This window comes from Colias philodice, chromosome 5 (genome assembly GCF_061535455.1).
Source record: "Colias philodice isolate Cphi_HAF_F1 chromosome 5, ilColPhil1 Martin Lab GWU primary, whole genome shotgun sequence".
Lineage (NCBI taxonomy): Eukaryota > Metazoa > Arthropoda > Insecta > Lepidoptera > Pieridae > Colias > Colias philodice.
In genome coordinates this window covers 10,487,008-10,511,312 of record NC_143090.1, presented here as the reverse complement: position 1 = coordinate 10,511,312, position 24,305 = coordinate 10,487,008, and the positions used below count along the sequence as shown (strand labels likewise).

Genomic DNA, 24,305 nt, shown 5'->3' with positions numbered 1-24,305 from the left:
ATGAGTTCACTCAAGCTACGAGTAATATTGTGAAGTAAAATGTAATTGTATTTTGTTTGTTTCATTTTTTCTCAGTATCTACTAGATCGATTTTAATAACGTTTTGTTTGTGAAGTAATGAAGAAGGGGATGAAGTTCATGAAATTCTATGCAAAATAACAACGGTCTTCCTATACTTTGTTTGACTATCAATTAAAAGACTCTTTTTTCCTTTTAAGTATTTTTTATTGTCAAATTAGGTTTATTAGAATTGATGACTTTAGTCGTCGACACTTGATGCTTGCCCCTTTTCGATGTGGCTCCGATAGGATTGATAATCAAGACCTTTTTAATTTTGTCGGGGCCTTTGGTCGCCCACTTGATAATCCCAGTATTGAAATTGCAGATGGATTCACACTGAAAAAATGTGCTAATGGCAATTATGATTTCTTTACTTTGCAAATTATTATTATTTCATAGCTTTTGCTGTACGGTTAATATATTAATGGCGACTTCATAATCTTATATCCCATAATACAAGAATTAAAAAAAAATCATAGTAACTAATAAACCCATTCACAATAATTAATAAAATCATGAAAAAATAATGTCATCATTCATACTAATAAATATGAGTTAATATCTCTCTACTTTTCTACGAGTTTTGAGCTGTGATACACTTATCATTACACAAAAGAGATAAATTATTAGTATAAAACGTATCATTTTTATCCTAAACTTTATTTTAAGAGACATAAGACACAAAATCACCTGCTCTTTATTATAAAAGTTGTTTTTATTCCCACCACAACCCGAATAGATTCTCTCCTTACAGACTTGCCACAACGGATCGAAGTACCACACTGTAAGGGACCCGAAACAGTAACCATAATCAAAGGTTAAACTGCACCAGCGGGGTCGTTGACCTGGAAAATTTGTATTTACATATAGAGACCATTAAACATAGCTTAAATACATAAAACCTATAATACTATATTACTTCTTTTTAAAGATAAATATTTTCTCAAGTAGGCTAAAGCGCGTCACACACGGTGAAGATACTATAATATTTTATGTTAAGATTCTCTAATATAAAATATTACAGTATCTTAAGGTATCCGGTATCAGCGTTCTGACCATCATTTTTCTTTTTGTCATTGCGTACTAAGACCCCTGTAGAACCGCCATCCTGTTACAAATGACCCGAAACACTGACACAAAATTTCGCACAGTTTTTGTTTACAAACATTGTAATCATTTGCGATTAATGAAAATTTATATTATAGATAGTAGTCATTATCTTATATCATTTTACATATAAAATATCTTGTATAAATTGAGCAGTCAGCTGTGCGCACTCATTGCGAATGGACGCTAACGAGGTCTCCGTTGCGGGGGCAATGACCCCTGCGCGCGCGCCGGTTGAAAAACGTGAAGTCGGACGTAATATTGTGAAATGTAATCAATGTAATATTGTAATTAGTGAAGTTTTGTCGTTTATACAGAACAAAATTGATATTATGGACAATCAGAGTCTTATACAGATATGCAAAAGTGGTTTTTCTGAGGAAGATGTAGCATGTGCAAAGAAGCTGTTATATCAAGCCATTCCAAATAGCAAGCGTATAATCAACAGGAAGAACAAAGGCAAATCTGAAAGGGAGTTGGCTGATATTATAGACCTTTTCAAACAAACAGACCCGGAACTCATACCGGTATTCGTTGCTCGTGACTTGCAGAAGCTTCCTCCACTTACCTTTGATCACGTAGATGTGACAAATTTGTTAAAAAACATCATAATATTACAGTCAGAAGTTAAGTGCATTAAAGATAGCTACGCAACTAAAAGTCATGTGGAGGAATTATTTAACAGAAAAAGTGAATCTCAACACCTAGGACTCTCGTCTATTGAAAGGTCAGAAACTAATATTAATAGACAACGAGGTGCTTTCGTATTAGATGAGAGCACTTACGTTAATTTAAGTGATAGCGAATATAGTGAATCTTATAATGACTTGCAAAATACGGAAATAACGAATGCCGAAGTGACACAGAACAGTAGGTCAATGACCGATGCCCCCACTGTCGCCAAACAAGGTTCACCATCTCACTCGTCATCGCACGCTCTCACTTGCGCAGCCAACGGCACGCCCCTCTCTCGCTCGCGTGACATGGCGTGTGCGCAGCGCGTGGAGGCCACTGCGGTTTCGACAAGCCGTAATGTAGTGAATGAGGCCCGAGTACTACACCCCGCGAAACATAATGCAATCTCTGTTTTGCAAAAAGGGAATTTGGGCTTAAATACATGTGAGGAGGCTAAGTCTTGGGCGAATACTGCGAAGGATGGAGAGTGGAAAAAGGTAGAACGCCGGAAAAACTATAAATCCGTAAATAGATTTATTGGTAATCAGGGGAAGGGTGCAGTTATTCCCGACAATAAGTTTAAGGCTGCAGACATAAAAATACCTTTTTACATTTATAATGTGGATATGGCAGCTACCTCGAAGGACATAGCAGATTATGTATTGAGTAGGACGCAAGTAATGATATCACCTGAGAAAATTAGTATGAAGAAAAGCAAGGGATATGAGGCATACAAATTTCTTATACCTAGAGTGAAACTACCAGTTTTTATGAATGAAAACATATGGCCGGAAGGTGTGTCTTTCCGGCAATTTATTGAATTTAAAAAAAAGCGTTAATGGATAAACCTGTTAAGTTAATAAGTTTTAATTGTAAAAGTGTTACGACTTCTGTGGACTGTATCAGACGACTGTGCGCCACTGCGGACATTATCGCACTGCAGGAGACGTGGTTGTTGCCACATGATCTGGCCTTTTTGGGAAACATACACAACGACTTTGCATTCACTGGAAAATCGGCAGTGGATACGGCAGCAGGTGCACTTCGTGGTCGACCTTATGGAGGTGTAGCACTTCTGTGGCGGAAGAGCCTGTTCTCGTCGGTTAGTGTTGTAATGTGCAATAGTGTTCGTATCGCGGCAATAAAAGTGAGTTTGTGCGACAGAGATATGCTTGTGTTTTCGGTTTATATGCCTACCAACTCCAGTGACAATCTCGCCGAGTTTACTGACTGCTTTAGTGAAATCACAGCTATAATCGATAGCAATAGTATAGAAACTGTTTTTATGTTGGGTGACTATAATGCACATACTGGCGAGCTATTCCATACTGAACTACTTCAGATCTGTGAGGAACAACAATGGTTATGTGCTGATATTGAGTGTTTGCCGAGTGACTCATACACTTTTGTGAGTGACGCGCACGGGTGTAGGCGCTGGCTTGACCATTGTATTACGACAGAGGCCGCGCAACAGACACTAGTTAATGTTAAGGTACTGTATGATATATATTGGTCGGATCATATGCCCTTAGAGGTAGAATGTAATCTAAAGTTAATTACACCTAATATAGTATTACCAAAAATTAACAGTAATAACATTGTCTGGGGGCAACGAGACTCGACTCAGATAAGTATGTATGAGAAAATGTGTAATGAGGGTTTACGGGAAATAGATTTTCCGCACGCATTTATTCACTGTGCAGACAATTACTGTAGAAATGTGAACCATCATATTGTTCTGGATGAGTTATACAGAAATATAATATGTATTCTCCAACAGTCTGCTGAGTGTAGTGCGGCGGCGAATAAGCCCCGAAAGTATAAACCTGTGCCAGGGTGGAATAAACATGTAAAAATAGCCTACGAGGAGGCTCGCTGGGCTTTTCAAGAGTGGCAGTTATGTGGTAAACCAGATACAGGTATGGAATATAATAAGATGCGTGATACGCGGAGACATTTCAAAAATAAATTAAAATGGTGTCGTAATAATGAAAAACAAATTAAACTAAATTTAATAGCTGAAAATCATAAATCTAAGGATTTTGTTACTTTTTGGAAAAACGCGAATAAACTGCATCCTAGGTCGAGCCTCCCCGTAAGTGTTGGTGGTAAACATGATCCCACACAAATCGCAAATATGTTTGTAGACCAATTTAAAGTGAAGCCCTTGGCAAATTCCTCTGTTGGTAATGTGACGCAAGAGGTGAATAGCGTTGATATGAGCATGGCGCGGGGATTGAATTTATCTACTAAAGATGTCAAGAACGTGATTAAAAATATGGTTAGAGGCAAGTCCCCGGGTCATGATCATCTTAGTGTCGAGCACCTTAAGTATGCTGGCATGCACTTGCCAAGAGTATTGTCAATGTTTTTTAGACTGTGTGTGAGTCATTCCTATCTGCCCAGTGCACTTATGCGAACTATAGTTATACCCATTATTAAAAATAAAACCGGTGATGCTGCTGATCCCAGTAATTACAGACCAATATCCCTGGCAACGGTCATAGCAAAGGTGCTGGACAGTCTGCTCGATACATACATGGCCCCCAGGATTGACTTGCATGACGCGCAGTTCGGCTTTAGGCCTGGGCTGTCGACAGAAAGTGCCATTATGTGTTTAAAGCGGACTGTCCGGTACTATACGGATAGGAAGACGCCCGTTAATGCGTGCTTTTTGGATCTGTCCAAGGCTTTCGATCTTGTGCCTTATGACCAGCTGTGGGATAAGCTAAAAACTGAAACGAAAGTAGATTTTGAGGTCACGTCATTACTAAGATTCTGGTATGAGAACCAAGTAAACAATGTTAGGTGGGCAGGGACTATGTCCGAAGAATATAGATTGGAATGTGGGGTGAGGCAGGGGGGAATCACCTCCCCTCGCCTTTTCAATTTATATATAAACCAGCTGATTGTTGAGCTCAGCAATACTGGTATCGGCTGTCATATTGACGGGGTTGCTATGAACAACATCAGTTATGCGGATGATATGGTCTTGCTGAGCCCATCAATCAGTGCATTAAGACGTTTGTTGAAGGTCTGTGAGAGCTATGCGGTGACTCAGGGGCTTAGGTATAATGTCACTAAGAGTGAATTACTTGTTTTCAACGGTGGTGGCAGTAGATACTTAAATGTGCCTTGCATCTCATTAGCAGGTACACCCTTGAAGCAAGTCACAAAGTTCAAGTATCTGGGCCACTGGGTCACTGAGGATCTGTGTGACGATTTAGATGTAGAGAGGGAGCGGAGGGCGCTGTCTGTTCGAAGCAATATGTTGGCCCGTAGGTTTGCGAGGTGTTCTTACGACGTCAAAATGACGCTTTTTCGAGCATACTGTCAGACTTTTTATACCTGCAGCCTTTGGGTCAAGTATACGCAGAAGGCATACAGCGCCCTGCGTGTACAATATAACAATGCCTTCAGGATGCTTGTGGGGCTGCCGCGTTATTGTAGCGCCTCTGGTATGTTTGCCGATGCTAGAGTGGACGATTTTTATGCCATAATTCGCAAACGATGCGCTTCTCTCCGGCGCAGAACAGATACAAGCACCCACGGCATGTTGAGGGCATTTAGTGACCGGTGGGACTGCCCGATGCTTGGTCGATGGGTGAGACTGCACACACAGGTCGGCTCTAGATAGGTAGTTATTAATGCGTGTTTTGTTCTGCGGCTGACTGACTGAAATGATTTTTATCAATTGTTATTTAATTAATTAGAAATAAATGTTTATTATATTTTAATTTATTGATTTTAAAATGGTAATTTTTCGATTTATATGTATCTAAATTTAATGTTTTTTGGACATGATTTATATTAATTAATTAGAAATGAAGTATATTATATTTTAATTTTTGTATTATAATTTTTGACATTGTTATAATAATGCATGTATTTTTGAGTTATTTTTGATTTTGTAAAATGATAGTTTTTGATTCATATGTACCTAAATTTATTTACTATGGACTTCATGTGTCTGCAAATAAATGATTATTATTATTATTATGTCTCTCTCCATAATACACGGGTACCACCAGAAGGAAGATACCCGGTCCTTTGGAAGGCTTACGTGGGGACACAGGTCCAACACGCAGAGGCCCTTTAGAGAATTTAATGTGTTGTGGGACACCAGCCGCAGCCTGCCCATGACTGCACTATAGAGATACAGCCCTGGGCAGTCCGCGGCCAATGTAGGACTATTGCAGAAAAATGGAAATTAACAAAACTGGGTTATGGAAGGGGGTGTTAGATGGACTGGTATATTGGTTCTATGGGGACTATGGACGTCTGCCTTTTCAATATTAAAAATTGAAAATAATGGCAGACGGTGACTCGCCAGTTCGGTCGATGGGCTCCCAAAAAGGTTACCGGGAATGGCAACAAGGGGGCAACATCAGCTGAACGGCTAGGGGTGTAGAGAGGTGCGGCACCGGTTTCACCATTGCGGGCCCGCGGGCCCGGAGCGGGTTTCCCCGCTATTACGCCATTAGACACTTCCACCCCCGAGCATATAGCTCTGGCGGCTCCACTCTGGACGGCCAACAAAGGCAAGCCAGAGGTGGGGGATCCTGAACCTCGTCATTGTTCACTCCGAACTGCCACTGGGACAGTCCAGAGGTGAGGACAGGGACCTCCCCCGGGAGCGCTCGGTTCCCGCGGGGTCGCAACTCCCCGACACCTCGCCACAAGGTGCCCTGATTATTATTATAAACACTGGCTTACAGATTAGAATAGTAAGAAATAGAATTATTAGACCTTTAAAATTTAAGCTATTAAGCACTTTTATGATTGGCTAATTAAAAAAGCACAAAAAGTCATCTCTTCCCTACAAATATGATGAATTATTATGTCAGTAGAGAATGTAGAGAAATTATTATATTATTTAATCTAATATCTAATATTCTATTCTAATATCTAATATTATATTATAAAGGCGAAAGTTTGTAAGGATGTATGGATGTATGGATGTTTGTTACTCTTTCACGTAAAAACTACTGAACCGATTACAATAAAATTTAGCACACATATAGAGGGTAACTTGGATTAACACATAGGATAGTTTTTATCCCGGAAATCCCACGGGAACGGGAACTATGCGGGTTTTCCTTTGCAAACGCGGGCGAAGCCGCGGGCGGAAATCTAGTTTTGTTTATAAAGAATACGTACGTCTCCCATTTGGTTCACTCAAGCAGGCCTGTAGACACTCAGAGCGACTATTGAATCTATTCCCGTTGCCTTGGCAACCGCCCCAGAAGAACTTCGAACAATCTTTGGTGGAAGGATCATAGAAGTACATCAGGATATCGCCTCTACAAGGACCAATATCTGGCTTTAAGAGGCATGTCTTATCGATCACTAAAAATATTTTTAATGATTCAATTGTTTGGTATTAACACTTATAATTATTATTATAGGTACATTTCAGTTGCTACATCCTGCTACTCTAATATTGTAAATGTGAAAGTTTGTAATCATGTATGGGTGTTATAAATTTTGTACAAATATTGATCGACGCGAGTATCTTGCGAATGAAGCCGCAAGCTCCAGCTAGTTAATAATAATTTTATCAATAACATTATAATAAGTAAGTAGCATTTTCAATTAATATAGGACTTGGTCTATTATAGTTTATTATAACCAGATTAACACATCATGGAGAAGCGAAGAGTCAGGTCTTATCGTTTTATCTATATCTAATCGCTTATCTTTATCGCTAAGCTATTTACTCTGAAAACTCTGTCATTATTGAACCACGATTCATGGACAATAAACAGTTAAATTTTGTATGGTTAATTCTGACAAATCATAATATTTTTACATCGTTATTATTATTGAAAGTGTAATGCAAATGTACCCTTATACAATCATCCTAATACTCTAACAGTCTAGTAGTTGGTCGTTTACTCTCACTATTATTCAGTTTTACAAGTTTCTAAAAGTACTTAGAAAGGTGCATTAGTCTAATAATCTTTACCTTCTGGATTATACGGAGTAACGCGAGACACGGATTCCTTATACGTGTTATATCGTTGTTTCTTCGCTACAATAACTTCCAAAAGAAATAACAAATAAAATTTAATCTTCAGCACTACCATGTTTACAAGTAAATTGAAACATTTCCTCGATTTAAACCAATGTCGGTGAAAACAATGAAAATTCGTGATTGAAACTAAAATTTTATTACGTTCCGTATTGTTTTGTTGTTTTATGTTTATAATAAATTGTGTGTATTCGGTAGTATTTTTCTTTGATGTTTCGTGTGGGTATTGAACGGGAGTTGATAAAAGAGTTCGTATAATGTTAGTATGTATTAGTTATATAAAATAATATACCGATATAAATAAATATAGAGAAATAAAAGAATAAGAGACAGTGTTAAACATAAATGAGATTTAAGCACACTATACATCATACATAGTATAAAACATAGTCGCTTTTTCTATACCTATGTCCCTTTTTATGCTTAAATATTTAAAACTATGCAAACGAATTTTGACGCGGTTTTAATAGATAGAGTGATTCAAGAGGAAGGTTTAAATATACATTAGGTTTTAGACAAAGCCGCGGGCAGTAAGCTAGTATATAGACAAAAAGCAACATTAAAAATGTAGGCATTTTATACATTTTTTTCAATAACATTGCGTCTAGACCGCTTATGTTTGTGTAGACTAAATTAATTATTTAATTCAATTAGATTATAAACATTTTATAATTTACCTCAGTCTCATAAAGATGTCTTTCACACGCTATACTGTATCCTTTTACACCGAGACTTCATTTCCACCACATGCTTTTTGTAGAACCTAGCATTTAATTCATACGTTTGTAATTAGAAAGCAGTGTTCCGCACACAAGAGTTCCCCATCTTGAGCAAATCTCATAATATAGTCATGTCGAGAATTCAGTCAGACCGACTCCGACATGTAAAATCCAACTTTGTAAAAGTTTAAAACAAAGCGAACTTCACTCCGTACACTCATAAATTAACGGTGAAGACGGAGGGTACGGTTCAACTTAATATGCAGATTATCGTGTGTGTGATTATTTGTAGATATGTAACGCTTGTTTTAAACAGTTTTAGTTAAGGTTATGTATTGTGGATGAGCTGGAGTGTGAGATAGAAGGCAGTGGTGTTCTGTTCTCTTAATTTGTGATATAGTCCATGGTTCTATTTCTTGGTGCTACTTTAAAACACGACAAACAAACAAACAAACAAGAATACTTTATTGTGCACCACAGAGAAAAGTACAAATAAGGACAAAATACATTAGTTAATAAAAGAGCACAACAGGCGGTCTTATCGCTCAGACAGCGATCTCTTCCAGACAACCTGGTGGACAAGGAGACGCAGTGCAAAAGTAATTAAAAACAGGGCAAAGTGCACTAAGAACAGAAAAAATAAAATAAAATAAATAAATTAAAAATAAATAAAAATACATATACGACACGTATAATAATCGCTTACTTGCTACACGTAAAACTTAACAAGCAGGTTCTATTTCAATTTCTGAGGTAAATGAAACAGATTTCTCATTTTTTTTATTTCAAAGCTAAGCTTTCTGCATGTTGTATACCAAGAACACAGCTCTTCAAGCGTCATGTGGTGAATATATTCAGACCATATTGAGCTTTCTTTCAAATTCAGACCTTTCACATAAAAAATAGCGTGTATTCCTAGCACACGTGTCAGAAGTGAAACTTCTTTGGCAAGATTCAAAGATACCGAAATCATCGCCTTACCCCATGGCGTGACGGTATTGCCATGACGGGACCTTGAAATTTTTTAATTCTTAAATTTTACTCTCAACGCGCAAAAAGAAGTTTCACTTCAAAAATGTTTGCTCATAATTCATAATATTATATGTAATATATATTTTATACGAAGTTGATAGATAAACGCTTCATTCACATCACCAACACTACGATATATTATATTATGCTAAAGAAAACTATCCTTTTATCAGAGAACATCTTCCCTGAACTTTGATAGCACGGCGTTTTTGGTAAAACTCAATTAGCATATGTATTTGGCATGAAATGCAGAACAGTAGTACATTTGCATTGTTAATAGAGGCTTTCCGAGTTACAGAAGTTTAGGTTAGACGTAAGGGCAGTGTTTTGTGTTACATGAATATGTTGAATAATTTTGCCTGTATAATTCGTGAAGGTCGGATATATGTGTTTTTGGGTTTGAGTTGGTTTGGTATTCATTATTTGGAGGGATAAGTGTAAAAATAAAGTAATATGGGCTGTGTTTTTACAGATAAAAAAGTGTGCAATCCAAAACTAATAAGTATATTGCTTAGCCTTTAATTTGGAAAATAATGTGTATTTAAAAATTAATAACGTGTTGGTATCTCATGGAAAGGAAATTACTTTATTTACCTGGGTTAGTAAAATTTGCCTGTGTGTGTGTGTGTATATTATATATTAACACGAAAAGCATACCGAGAGCAAATGAATAATACTGTAATAATGAAAAAAAGAAAGACGTGTGGCACTCGGGGACTGCCGCGGTAAAGCTATTGCATAGCATGCCTTCAAGCCACACCTCCGAGCCCGTCGGAGTGGGGAGCGTGAGGTTTTTTCGTTACGGAATTTCTCGATTCGGTCCCCGCGCTCAAGACCCGCGCTATGCAATAACTTAAAAAACTTTTTTATTAGGAAACATTTAGGTATAATCCAACAAAAAGTAACTCAATTCTACGGAAATAATAGTATTTAAATCCATACAGACCAGCCTTTATTGACTTACATTAGTCTTCGTTCTTCACATGAATGCACTTGACATAAAGTAAATTTCTTGGCACCTCCACGTGAAATTTTCCCGCGTTTTATTTTTATGTTAAAATAAGAGATTTATCCAGAAAAGACGTCTATGTAGAAATTTTCCAGGTATTTGCGAAAACTGGGTTGACACCTAGATTTCCTTATTGGCGTTTGAATTGTTTCGTTCGGAAAATACGGATTTATTTGAAGTCTCCTTTATTGAATACCTATAGACTTTGCTTGGAATTACGTTTGGGTTATGTCTTAATCCGTAGAGTCAACTGGGAGGCTCAATACGGAAGACTTTTAGTGTAGGTATGTACTTATTAACGTTTATTAACACACTGTTATCCGAATACTAAACACTCATACAAATAATTTAACATTAATTAATTCTGCTGTAATGAATTCAACTGACAACCACCAAAACAAAGTTCAAATTCAAATAACTTCGAAAATCTAGAATTTTACAATATTAAATATTATATTATAATTAAAAGAAAACTCTTAAGCTCTACTTATCTATACATCTATACATCTATACAAATATTATAAAGAGGAAAGGTTTGATTTTTTGTTTGTTTGTTTGTTTGTATGAATTGAATAGGTTCCGAAACTACTTGGCAGATTTGAAAAATTCTTTCACTGTTGGAAAGCTACATCATTTCTGAGTGACATAGGTTAGGTTTTATCCCGGAAATCCCACGGGAACGGGAACTATGCGGGTTTTTTTTTGAAAACGCGGGCGAAGCCGCAGGCGGAAAGCTAGTCATATTATAAAGGATTAGGAATACCTAGGTAAAGTTTAAATGACCTGAATTAAATACCATATCGATGATATCTTTTTCAGCTACAAATAAATGATTTCAGCTACAAATCCTTCGATGTGTGATACAAAACATATTAAGCTTTGTATGTTTTGTAAATCGATATATTATATGAAGTTAAGGCTATATATGGTTATTTTTGTACGGATATTGTACAAAAATAACCATCTTATAACTTTACCTTTTTACCATAACAACAAACCCTTTACTTTTCTATTCACATTTCTCCTATTCGCAACTCTATCAAATGTAAGCATGTATTTCTTGTAAATAGCGATTTAAAAACGTTCAACTCAAATCTCAACGGTTGTAAAAGCTATGCATTGACCTAAAGTAAACCTAGAATAAAATTCTTAGCTAAACTTGTGGCATACCGCTTTAGCGGAAGCCGTGGCGACAAACTATGCGACGGGAAGGAGCGCTCTATGAGTGTACAGAGTAGCTAGACAACAGAGGCGGAGTTTATTTTATTTATTTGTGTTTGTATTTTTCTATTTGTTCGTAATTTTTACGATATTATGAAGATGTACTTCGAGGGGACTAATTAGCGAACATAAATAAAAAAAATAAAGTTAATATCGTAAAAATGGAATAAGACAAAACAATTTAATTATATCTACCGTAATCTCTTTGACCAAAGTGAGCCAGCTAAGCTAGCTAAGGTACATAGATAGCACTTAGTGTGTAAGAGCTTCGTATAATTGATTTAATTATTGAATTGCAAGTTATTTACTGTACATATTTTCCTCTCCTTAGTTAACTTAATTCCATATAAAATTACATCGAGACTTGTTTCAACTTCAAGTTTTGTTTAAATATGAATTAAATGTTTTTCGACCACAAATAATTCAGACGTTATTCGCACTTAACTGATATTTTCAATCTGGATTTAGATCATGAAAAATGTTATCATCATCGTCATCTGTAGTGAATCTTTGAAAAATTATATTCCAATAAGTACTTTGTTCTTCGTCCTGGAGCACAGTGGCCTCTGCACTAGCTACTCTGTGTGCCCTACAGGGAACTCATGGACGATGTTTGTTCATTAGGGGTTTAATTTGATTTTTCTAGCGCGCCCCTAATTGCATTGCCTTTATAATTCGCAGCTCATTTATACGAAGACGCGGCATACAATTAGTTTGTGCTATTTGTTTTGTGAGAGCCGTTTTTATTTTTCTTCGTTTCATGTGACGTTGAAAGTATGGAAAAGGATTGATTGTTATTTTATGAAAGGAATGTGTTGGAGTATATGAGTAGGATTACTTCAATTAAAGATTTTAAATACGTCTTACTTCAAAAATTGTATACTGTGTATTGTGTACTGTGTATACTGTGACCACAGACATACAGTGACTGTGACCAAAATCTCTGTATCCATAACATAACGATTTTTTTTTAAATATTTGGTACTTAGATCTGTAATAAAGAGTGCCCTTAGACGGCTAGTACCTAAGGCTAGTACATATTAAAGAAGATTAGAGAGAGAGAGAGCTAGGTACTCATGGAAAGTTTCATTATGAATTTCCTTACCTTATGCAACGTGCAGTGGAAGACATTCGTATTGCCTAAGTGATTGCCATGACGCGGAGGATACAAGGTAATGTTAAAAATTGCCAATTTAAATGCCTTCATTTTTAACCCTTAATTACTCGCGTGGGGTATATCTAACCCCACGGCGTATTTGAAGCGTCGTATCTCCGCCATTTTTAAAGCTACCTGCGTGCCTTTCTTAGTAGCTGCCTAAATACCTTCCCCTGCCGTGAATCACTCGCGAGCGCCGTTCCATGTCGTGTGGTAGTATCAGGAGATCGCGTCTGGGGTATATATTGCCCCACGCGAGTATTCGTGCAACTTTTTTGGACGAGTGAGTATGTGTATTTTTATTTTATAATGTGCAGTACATATACTAAATGGTTCGTTTTTTTACTAATCTTTGTTTTCTGTTTATTTGTTTTAGGTTAGAACGCCTAAAATGGCAAGTAAGCGTCTTTCTGACTACCAGATTGTTGAGCGTTTGGAAGACGACGAAGAAAGCATCATACATAGTTCCGATGAAGATGAGGTAGACGAGGACGTGATCCAGAGTGACCACAACTCAACCAAATGTGTGCTAACTATAACGTCGGCAGACGAACAAAAAGATGGCCTATGGTTATATTTACCACACTGCCTAAGGCCATACAAAAACGGCTAAAAAAATGCTCAAGTTCAGGATCCTAGCCCCACTTCCAGAGGTGGTCCATCGACAACTTATAAAAGGTGCCATATCTGTCCAAGGTCAAAGGATAAAAAAATAAAATTTATGTGTGCCAAATTCCACCAGCAAGTTTGTCACGACCATTCCACTATCATATGTGATAAATGTATTGAATAAAAAGGTCCTAAATCGAAAGTTTCATCTTAAAAAGTTTATTATATTTATATTGATTAAAGATAGTATTATAATTTAGAACAATGTTGTCTCTTTCTAATTTTTATAATAAAAATAAAAGTATGTCATTAAAAATATGTTTTATTGTACCTTTAAAAGTGGGGTTAAATATACCCCACGCGAGCGTAAGTGTAACTATATGGACGCGAGTAATTAAGGGTTAAAAGTATCTATTCAAGACAATCCCTACAATCAGTAAAGGAAAACTCCGTGCGGTGATTGGCATGTTAAATTACCAAAAAAGTTTGATTTATGTGATTTCTACCAACCCTTAGCTATCAAAGTATAGAATCAAGCCTAAACGATAACTTCTGTTCCCAGCTTTAAAACTCATAAATTTATAAAAGCGCCATCTAATGTAATAGTTAAGAACAACTGTTATTTTTGTTACAACCGTGTTTCAGCTTTACGTTAGTAAGTTTTATAAAATATGTAGTATCTTGTCGCCTTTTTTACAAGCTGTGGTTTATTAGGAATATATTTATTTTAAGCAAAACTCATAGTTTCGAGTAAAACAATGTTAAATGCAGCTCGTTTAATATTATGATACTGTATTCCAACGCTTTTCTATTTCGCTGTTACATTTAGATAGTATTCTGATTGCTGCTGATATTTTTAAACATCACTTTAGAAAGTAAGAAAGTGCGCGCACGTAGCGATGCAACTCCCGGGAGACTTTTTTATTAGCCCATAGAGTTGTTGGGAGAGACAAAATAGTTGCGGAGACAAAAGTTGCTCTTACGCGCTAACTCTTATTGTCTAAAGTCGTGTTTTAATCTACGCTAGTATTATTTAGGTTCGGATCGAACATTCAGAAATTAAATCTTTTCAACTTCTTTTATACGATTAATTTATTCAATCATAACCACATTCAATGTAAAAGTCAAATTTTTCATACATTAATCATTAGTTTCAATATCTACTTAACATACAGTTAAGTAGATATTGAAACTCCTACTTAAAAAGTAAATTGAAAGTAACTCCTACCTAAAAAGTAATAATGAAACACTTTATATATCAATTAATTCACTTTTATTTGCTCTTAATTATTGTATTTACATTTTCATTGTCAATATTTTACGTAAAATGCTTAGACTTAATAAAAAATTGTTATAAAAATTGCCATTTTAAAAGATAGTGCAAATTATACAGCTAATAGATATAAGATTGTGTATTGGTTGATAAAAATCTTGTTTTACATACTTCTTATAAAAAAAAATATTTATTTATTGAAACGTTTCACTACATAGTATAAAACAAAGTAGCTTTCTCTGTCCATAAGTCCCTTTGTATGCTTAAATCTTTAAAACTACCAAACGGATTGTGATGCGGTTTTTTTTTAAAGGATAGAGTGATTCAAGAGGAAGGTTTTAGTATATAATTAGTAGTGTAGTATATGATTAGGTTTTGGACAAAGCGGGCGAAGCCGCGGGCGGTAAGCTAGTTTGTTAATAAAATAATTAACTCATGCGATAGTAGATAACTACCTACATATCGATACATTAGATAGATACATACATTGCTTATATTATATTATGTTATTTCAAATAATTTAAACTTTCTATGAAAGTACAAAAGAGTTACATTATGAGATAGGTATAATAATATGTTTACTCCCACTTTCAAGGTACAGCAAATGCTCTATAAAATAATTCAAACTCATAAGAATATGCTCAAGTAAATACATACATTATATCATAGGTAGGTACTACATATTATATAAAATAAAATAAAAATGCGTAAAACAAAATTCTTAGCAACCAATATTCGTTGAGGTGTCGGGCAGTGACGTAAGCATAAGTGAGGTCCTTATTGGATTTGTTTTCATAAGCCATAGTAACTAAATAATTAAGACTTGTAAACTACATTGGTATAGAAATTTGTGAAATTATAAGAATTGTATTAATCATAAATAATTGTATGTTGAATTGTATTTTTATAAACACAGGAATTGCATACTTAAAAAAATATCAGTCAGGCTTTCATTTAGAATAAGTAATAAAATCAAATTATTTTATATACCTAAATGGGACTCTAGGTATTATATACCACTAAATAAAAGAGACAAGAGAGATGATATTATTATTCACATATTATATTACCTATACCAGTAGTTTACAATACGTAAAGGTTTAAAATACAGAAACATAGGTACTTAGTTAGTAGTAAAATCGTAGAAATAACTTAAATAATCGCTAAAATTGTATAAAACAATTTTAATAGGCCGTTTAATAAAGGCAATTACATAAAAAAGTACATATTATGTTGTCTTTGTACACAATGCTCACAAAATTAAGATAAAAAAGTAATTAAAAAATTGCTGCTTCTAACAAAAGTTTATGTAAAATACAACCTAAATTGAATGATTTATTTAAAAACTTAAGTATACCGAAAAATATTCACAAAAAATACTTAAATTAACAATAATATCACAACACTAATTCCGCTAAACTTTTCATTGTATGACAATTTAATCAATAAACTATATCACTTTAAAACTTTAAATAAAATTCTCAAACAGTTATAAACTGTTGACAATATTTTTGCTTATAAACTAAGTATTTACGTATCCGCAAGGTATTAAAACTTAAATATTCGAAAGTATTTAAATATTTTATAATTAATATGAATCATAAAATTTGTTTTAAATTTATTGTTTAAATGAAAAAATACAAAAAATTTATTGTAATGTAGATTGTACACTTATGATGTAAATCTTGTTTGGAATTTACTAAAGTACTAACTTATGAAATCTTCAATTTCAACAATTAAGTATTTCTTTGGTTGATGTCTCACAATACGAAAAAAAACTATTTTTCTTTTAAAATCATTCAATAATAAAATAAAACATATTAATGAAATTCATAGAGGACATATTAACATTAAGATTATGGTTTTTAGTAGTTTATTCTCTTAATTCTTTGGATGACATCAACTTATCTATGTTAATTTTATTATTATATTAAAGTATCCAAATTGAACTACGCAATTTTGGAGTCTTATATACACAGAATTAGTATAAAAATATTTTATTTACTCCAGTCCCAAAAAATCGAAGAAATAAGTAAGAAAATTTAAAAATTTTAATATGTTGAAAATTGGACTTAAACAAATACCTACCTAGTTTTAGAAAAATATATAAACTACAGGAGAAAGAAAACAAATAGATGCCTTGATGTCCATTAAAACAATTACACAAACAACCGGAAAATCATTTTTTTTACTATTTGGAGAAATCACTGAGACTCATTTTTGTCCAGAGTATTGAATAATATAAATAAATTAATATTTATATATTTTTTTATAATAATCATGCGTATATAAGAGTAGTTGAATTAACCAGACTGGTCTAACATCTTTAACTGCGTACTACTGACTTTATTTACAAATTTACAATTTATCTTATGTTAGCTGATTCTTATAATAAAAACTTTATATTACCTGAATCTTATGAAGAAAATAAAACGTTTTATTTTTAATTTATTTTAAGGAGATTTAAAGGATTATATTTTAAAGGAGAAATGAAATATTTCAGAAACCTGATACAACAATAGGTTTAATTAGAAATAATGTATGATTATATTATATTTATAAACATGTAAAAAGAATTAATAATAGCCATAGTAAAAACATAAGTTCACCAATCCTTATAACTTTAAAGTAAAATGAGACAATAATGTATTTTTATAACATTAATATTACAAATTTAACTGTATCTAGGCCAAGTATGTTGTCACAAGATTTTAGAAATCAGTTTCATCGAAAATGACACATTCTAATAACAGTAATATTTTTTACCAATTTCTCTAGGTATACATTTTCCTAATTACCATAAAATGGAATCACACAGAAAGCCAAAATAAATAATACAATCAAATTGTACCAAAGATTATAAATATTATGTATTTGTTCTTTGATTACAGAATATAGAATTTTTGGATAAAACAACTAATAATTTTAATGCGTTTAAAATACATTTAAATTTTCATGTCTTTTCACATCAGATGCAAAAGATAGACTCTTTTAACATTATAACTCAGTTAACAAATTAAAACTTAATATTATAACTAATCCTTACGGGTGAAGAAAACGACCTTATTTCATATTGAATATAAATTAAAAATATGAAAAACCACGTGAAATTGAGCTAACGCTAACATTTGCGTACAAAAACGATAGAAAGCTTAACTATACAAATTCAAATTCAAAATTCAAATTCAAATTCAAATCAAGAAATTTGAATTTGAATTTGATTTAGAACTTTACTATACAACATTGCATTTCAATAAAAATGTATTAAAAATAACAAAAACATCAGACCAAAGACAAAACAAGGTTTTTTTCACTTTCATCGTCGTAGCTATAGTAACCAAATTCTTCGAAACCAAAATCCTGTCCTGATACTAAAGGTAGAAAGAAGAGAAGAAATAGTGGAAGCCAGCTGAGGAATGTTCTAGAAGCTCCTCCATTTAGCGTTACTGAAAAGAGAAAAGTTTGTATTAATATTTGATTATAAGGTTAAATCTTTGTTATGTTTTAGACTAATATTTTGAAGCGAAAATATTTGATTTTTGTACCTACTGATTTCATTTTTTTATCAGTAAAATCATATTATGCAAAACGTGTGTGTATCAGTAGAAAATTATATGTGCCTGAGTGAAATTGCTTAAGTTTTCATTTCATTTGTCAATCCTGGAGGAGCCGAAATGAGCTAAGAGGATGTAGGTGAAAAGAAACTAACTTAGAGCATGTTAGTTTAATGCTCTAAGGGTGCTACAAAATAAAGATACAGTCAATAGGTCACCTAGTAAGTTACAAATATAATAATATAAAATATTATGTCACTCGGGAATAAAATCGCTTGTTGGTTGCTAGTTTTTGAAATCAGTCGAGTAGTTTTCAAATTATTCAAATACAAAATAGAAATATTTCCACTTTTTAATATTAGTGTAAATAAGTAGGAAGTAACTAAAGTTGCTTCAATCGGAGAAAATACAGAAGCAACAATTTCACAACTTAGTACGTTCAACAAACTTTGGTATAAATTGAATCAGATAGGAATTGAGAAATGCTACGTATTCGCAGATTTTATAGAAAAATATGTAGTTTTTAACTCTTGATAAGTTTTGCTATATAAATTGCTTACAGATTGTATAGGTTAAATTTTAGATAATATGCACTATGGATAAAAACGGCCCAATATTTCAAAGTTTCATCTATTAATGATATTGAGCATTCCAGAAGGGAAAACCAAAGAAACATATAGGAACAGAGATTTTTTTGTATCTATTTAAAAATAATATCATTAATAATTAATAAAGATATCCACTATATAAATAACCAGTTATTAGCAAAGCGCGTGAACAATAGATACGAGAGATACCTTTGGTCTCAAAAATGTTGGCTATTTCGACATATTGCCAAAATCTTTGAGAACTTGAAAATATTTCAATCGACTCATCTCCAAACGCGAGAACATCATGTTTAATTTAAACAAGGCTCGTAATCACACAGAACTGTTCCGAGAGTGTGAAGCTTGGTGTGAAGTCAAACTTTTATACGTTCTGAAACTTTACAAGTGAAGCTTTTCAGTGGAACGGTGAAGTAACACTTATAAGTATTAATGATTTATGTTGAGCTTATGCTTTGCTCATTTGAAATATTCGTGAATGGATAGAAGAAAAAACTTATTTTAACGATAGTATTGATGTTGACATTTATTATCAACTTGGTTTAGATATTGATAAATTACGTAAAGGTACATTGACAAAAAATACTATTATAGTAGTAGTATAGTACATTTTTTGTTTACAAAGTAATAAATTGAAAACATAAAATAGTACCTAGTGTTGAAACAATCAAACGAAAAATAATAAAATGTGTTTGTTTGTCATTAGGTCACACTTATTAACATAATTAAATAATGTACACACTAATTAAATCAAATAAATATACCTAAATGTGACTCGAATATCACGAAGCATTTTTACTGCTATAACTTTGTGTATCTTTCAACTTTGCTAACTCTTTGTACGCATTGTGCAGCGAGTCCCAAAGTCGTGCCCCAGGGAACAACACTGGGATCATATTTATTCCTAACTTTCAAAGCCGATAATTTGATTGTACTGACTTTTTATAAAGTTTCTAGATGTGAATTAGACTCAGAAAATGGTTTTGGCGAATTAATTTTACATCTTGTTTTTGTTGAGTAGTAGATGTATAATTTATACGAAAATCGTAAGCTTTCTTTACTTTAAGTGGATAATTAGGCTCGCAATTATTTCTATTTTGTCAAATATTTGGTAAGTAATATTTACAAGGCAAGCTTTGTAAAAGATCATAATTTCAGCCATTTCAATATAATTTTCAAAACACGGTAACTATTCATAATTATATTATCCTCGTCCTATAGATATTTTATCCTTCAATATAATTTTTTCTCATTTTTCACGGCTCTATAAATTAAATTTTAGTCTCTCTATCCACTATAATTTTTTTTTAATATTAAGTTTTTCTTCTTTTATAAATACTTACTTCTCTCCGGCCGTGGATCAGTCTCCGGCGTCAAGAAGTCCAGCTTAGCGGACTTATTGTAGACGTTGTACATAGTCGCGTAGCACGCCACCCGCAGGCGTCCCCCAGGGAACAGCGCTGGGGTCACTTTTATATCTATGTTCACTTTGGTGGTGAGCAAGCCACTTTCAGATGGGTGGAGGCTTGTTTCTGATGCTCGTACCTGGAAATGTGTTTGTAAAAAAAATTAATAAACTATGAACTACTAATGATTTTAGTAATAGATAGTAGTTCTAGTAAGTAATATTTGATTTTTTTTTTTATGTCAGAGCAAGCAAAGGAGCAGATGGGCCACCTGATGTTAAGTGGTCACCACCGCCCATAAACACTTGTAACACTAGGAGTGTTACAGAATATGCTTTGCCGGCCTTTTATGGACAAATAAGCTCTTTTCTTGAAGGCCCCAATGTCGTAGTTGTTCGGGAACACCGCAGGTGGCAAATCGTTCCACAGTTTCACCGTAAGTTAGTTTCAGTTTCAGTATTTGATTATGAATTATATAATGTTAAGATATCAAAAAAAATACAATAATTATGGGATACATCAAATTATGCATTAATTTATTGTCAAAATTGCAATCTCAAAGAAATTTTCTGATAGAGAGTTTCGCAGATAAAATAAAAAAATAAAATTTTCAAACCCAAATGACCGTTAAAATAGTATTAATTCCTACACAAGCAGTTACAATTACACAGAAACATTAATCATTAATTTTATTGCTGTATTTGGCAACTAACAAATAAGTTAAATCAGAACATACCGGTTCCTCATTAACAAAAATAGTGAGGTTGGCTGATGGTCTGGCCGGTGGTGACGTGCAGTTCGCTCGGAGAATCTCTCCAGGTTGGTAGCGATCCTTGTCAGCGTTGAGAACTGGTATCGATGTTGGTAGTGCTGAAATATATGGTAAAAAGGGTTAGAAAATTAATGTGTAATGTTAAAATTATTGAAGAAACTTGTTTAGGCGCGTGGAGAGTAAAAGTTTCAAGGTCGCGTCATGGCAATACCGTCACGTCATGGAATATAGCGACGAGATCTGTCACTTGTGCTCGGCACACGTGCTCATAGTTTAGATACTTTTTTATTTCTTGGAAAATAAAGATTAATAGGTAAGTAATTAAAATTGTTCAGAGTAATGTCGATTTAAAAGCTCACTAGGTATATATTAAAGAGAAAATTTCGAAGAATCGATTAAACTATGTATGAAATTTCTCAAAATATATTTATCACACACATCAAAACAAATAATTAGATATTCTTCGAAACATATTTCTGTTTTGTTAAATTTAACACAGGTAGGTACTTTTTATTTTTCGGTTTATTCGATATCTAAGTATCTATCGAATTTAGCATACATTTTTTCCACTAATAAAATATCAAATTTTTAAACAAAAACTACAGTATAACACAATTTTGTATCGAAATAATTCGATAATCAATTTATAGAGCAGCCAATTTCTCATTTTATTGCCACAGTAATTTCACGATTGTGAGTAATTCGAATATAAATGTTTTTGATGAAATTAACAGAATTGAATTATCATTTTCAGACATGAGATATGCGACCGGTATTTGTGTGAATATTTTATGAATTTATTCAAATAATGAACTATTATTTGAATAAAGGGACATTTACACTGGACACAATTTTATGCACTGTAGGTACATATCAGTAAAAGACTTAGATAGTCAATAATAAAAGTTAGCAACACATCTTCGGACACGTCTGTAGATGCGTATAGTCTGTGGTATTGCTTACCAACATGCGATGACCATGCTCGTTTGAGTACTCTTCTATAAAAAAGTCCCTAGTCACGGGGCAGACGTAATTTCCTAAGATAATTATTATTAAGAGGAGTCTAAAAATCGAGAATTATATTCAAAACATGCATTAACACAAATTACTCCATAACAGCATTTCATCGAATTTCACTTACCTCACTTTAATCTATGAAAATTCAGGTGCCCTCAATTTAAGTTTATTCATAGAATTTGACTAAACTTAATCTATAAACAGGTTACATTAACAGTTTATCTTTGATCGAAAATTACCTGGAATAGCATTTGATAATAGAGAGAGAGACGCAAGCATCATTTCTCTAGAACTCTGACATTTTATGCTCCTGTTAGCTCAAATGGTTTATTCGAGCAAATAAACTGTTACTTTATTATGTTATCTTGAACAGTTTATAAATGTCGTTTATAGCATACAGTTCGTTATTAATTGATTTTGTTTTCTTTACAGTTAAAGCGTAGATCTTGGTAAGAAAGTCTTATGGTCTAACTAGCCAGATACACCTGAATACCAAAACAATTACAATATTTACTGTTAGACGTAACTTTTGATTTAATATTTTAGTGGATGAATAGTTGTCACTATTTTCTGTCAAAACATGCTCGACGTTGTTTATACGACGTTCGACCCAACTACCTTCACTTTGCTAATAGTCGTTGCGATTTGTTATCAACTACCTACATCAATTAGGTAGCTGTGTAGAATCGCAGTACATTCTTATTATATTCAAACTAATATTGAACCCAGCCTCGCGTTTTACTTCTAACATTACTATAATACAAGTTTTCCCCCCAACTCTCAGTTCATATTTGCCTTTATTGCCACCTTCATAATTCCCATTCAAACGAAGTCTTTTCAAGGGTCTCATCCTCTAACCTCAAATCAATAAAAAATACGCTTAAATACTTACATGTATGTAAGGTTCGTTTTAATTAATATGAAATCTTAATATTATCAGTATCAATTTGATATCTTGCGCTTTTATAATAAATCTATCAAATCACTCACCACCTAAAGCAAGGATCCTTTTTTATCATTGTGACACTAACAATTAACTTGAGTCTGATAGACTAGACTAGAGTTAGTCTAGTCATCCTAAACAATACTAACTTCCATATGAATCCTAAATCCAAAAAGCACATTGTTACATTTAAATAAGAGCGTCAGATTCATAAATCATAACAATGCTTCATATTCCAAGAATATGTTTTTCAACACAATATTCTCGGCTCTATGCACAATGTCCTTTACAAATCTTTGTTCAGATCCTCGCGTGCTCTGTGATATATAATGTCCTTTTTTTAATTTACGCTTAACTGAAATGCAAAACATATAACATCACCTTTTGTTCGAGGTAGATTTTGCATTTTATTTCCTTCTGGGTTTTGAATTCCATTGAGCGAAATATAGCAAAGTATTATCTTAAATTTTACTTTTTGTATTACATAATATGATGAATAAGAAATCAGTTCATTCGATCAGAGATATTAGAAATGTACTATTAGGATGTGCACTATATATCCATGATCCATGTGTTGGTTGTATGTAATTAAAAATATATAACTAAATAATGTTGATAGAATAATAAATATACCATTAATACATGCTTCCATAAAATTAAATCATTTTTAACACTAAAGTGACATTCGTAATTGATTTTATGCCACAATTAAAAGTTGTTTTTGCTGACCGTACAAAACTTCAAAACGAATAACCTTCGCATGAGTGATTGATATAATTGTAATTAAAATTTAATTTGCAGATGAGCATAATATTGAACTAGCACGTCCAAATCGTTGAAAATATTCATAATAATTATTAAAAGTACTCTTCTATTAATTATCAACAGTAATATTAATTACTAGTTGTGCGCCGCGCTTTCACCCGCATTGCTCCGCTCCTGTTGCTCCTAGCGAGATGATATATAGCCTATAGCCTTCCTAGATAAATGGGCTATCCAACACCGAAAGAATTTTTCAAATCGGACCAGAAGTTCCTAAGATTAGCTCGTTCAAACAAACAAACTCTTCAGCTTTATAATATTAGTATAGATAATACAGCACATAGTTAACTA

General features: G+C 33.4%; 2 protein-coding genes and 1 long non-coding RNA gene across 4 annotated transcripts in view; 1 reads left to right on the top strand and 2 right to left on the bottom strand.

Moving 5' to 3' along the window:
* Nucleotides 1-213: 213 nt before the first annotated feature.
* Nucleotides 214-7,931, bottom strand: LOC149488629 (inter-alpha-trypsin inhibitor-like). The gene is made up of 4 exons (XM_089695320.1): nt 7,811-7,931; nt 7,003-7,191; nt 751-905; nt 214-396 (listed from the first exon to the last, which is right to left on the bottom strand). The coding sequence occupies exons 1-4, from the start codon at nt 7,929-7,931 to the stop codon at nt 214-216; spliced, it is 648 nt and encodes a 215-aa protein (XP_089551446.1).
* Nucleotides 7,932-13,241: 5,310 nt separating this feature from the next.
* Nucleotides 13,242-13,902, top strand: LOC149488628 (uncharacterized). The gene is made up of 2 exons (XR_016315617.1): nt 13,242-13,296; nt 13,390-13,902. It is a non-coding gene; the product is annotated as an uncharacterized LOC149488628 (long non-coding RNA).
* A 4,037-nt stretch (nt 13,903-17,939) lies between these two features.
* Nucleotides 17,940-24,305, bottom strand: part of LOC149488626 (uncharacterized) — a 112,550-nt gene continuing 106,184 nt past the window's right edge. For both annotated transcript variants that reach the window (XM_089695169.1, XM_089695168.1), the window contains exons 4-6: nt 21,197-21,330; nt 20,398-20,599; nt 17,940-18,341 (exon numbers count right to left, since the gene is read on the bottom strand). In XM_089695169.1, the coding sequence (XP_089551295.1) occupies nt 18,178-18,341; nt 20,398-20,599; nt 21,197-21,330 (500 nt within the window). In that variant the 3' untranslated portion in view covers nt 17,940-18,177. The remainder of the gene's footprint in view (nt 18,342-20,397; nt 20,600-21,196; nt 21,331-24,305) is intronic.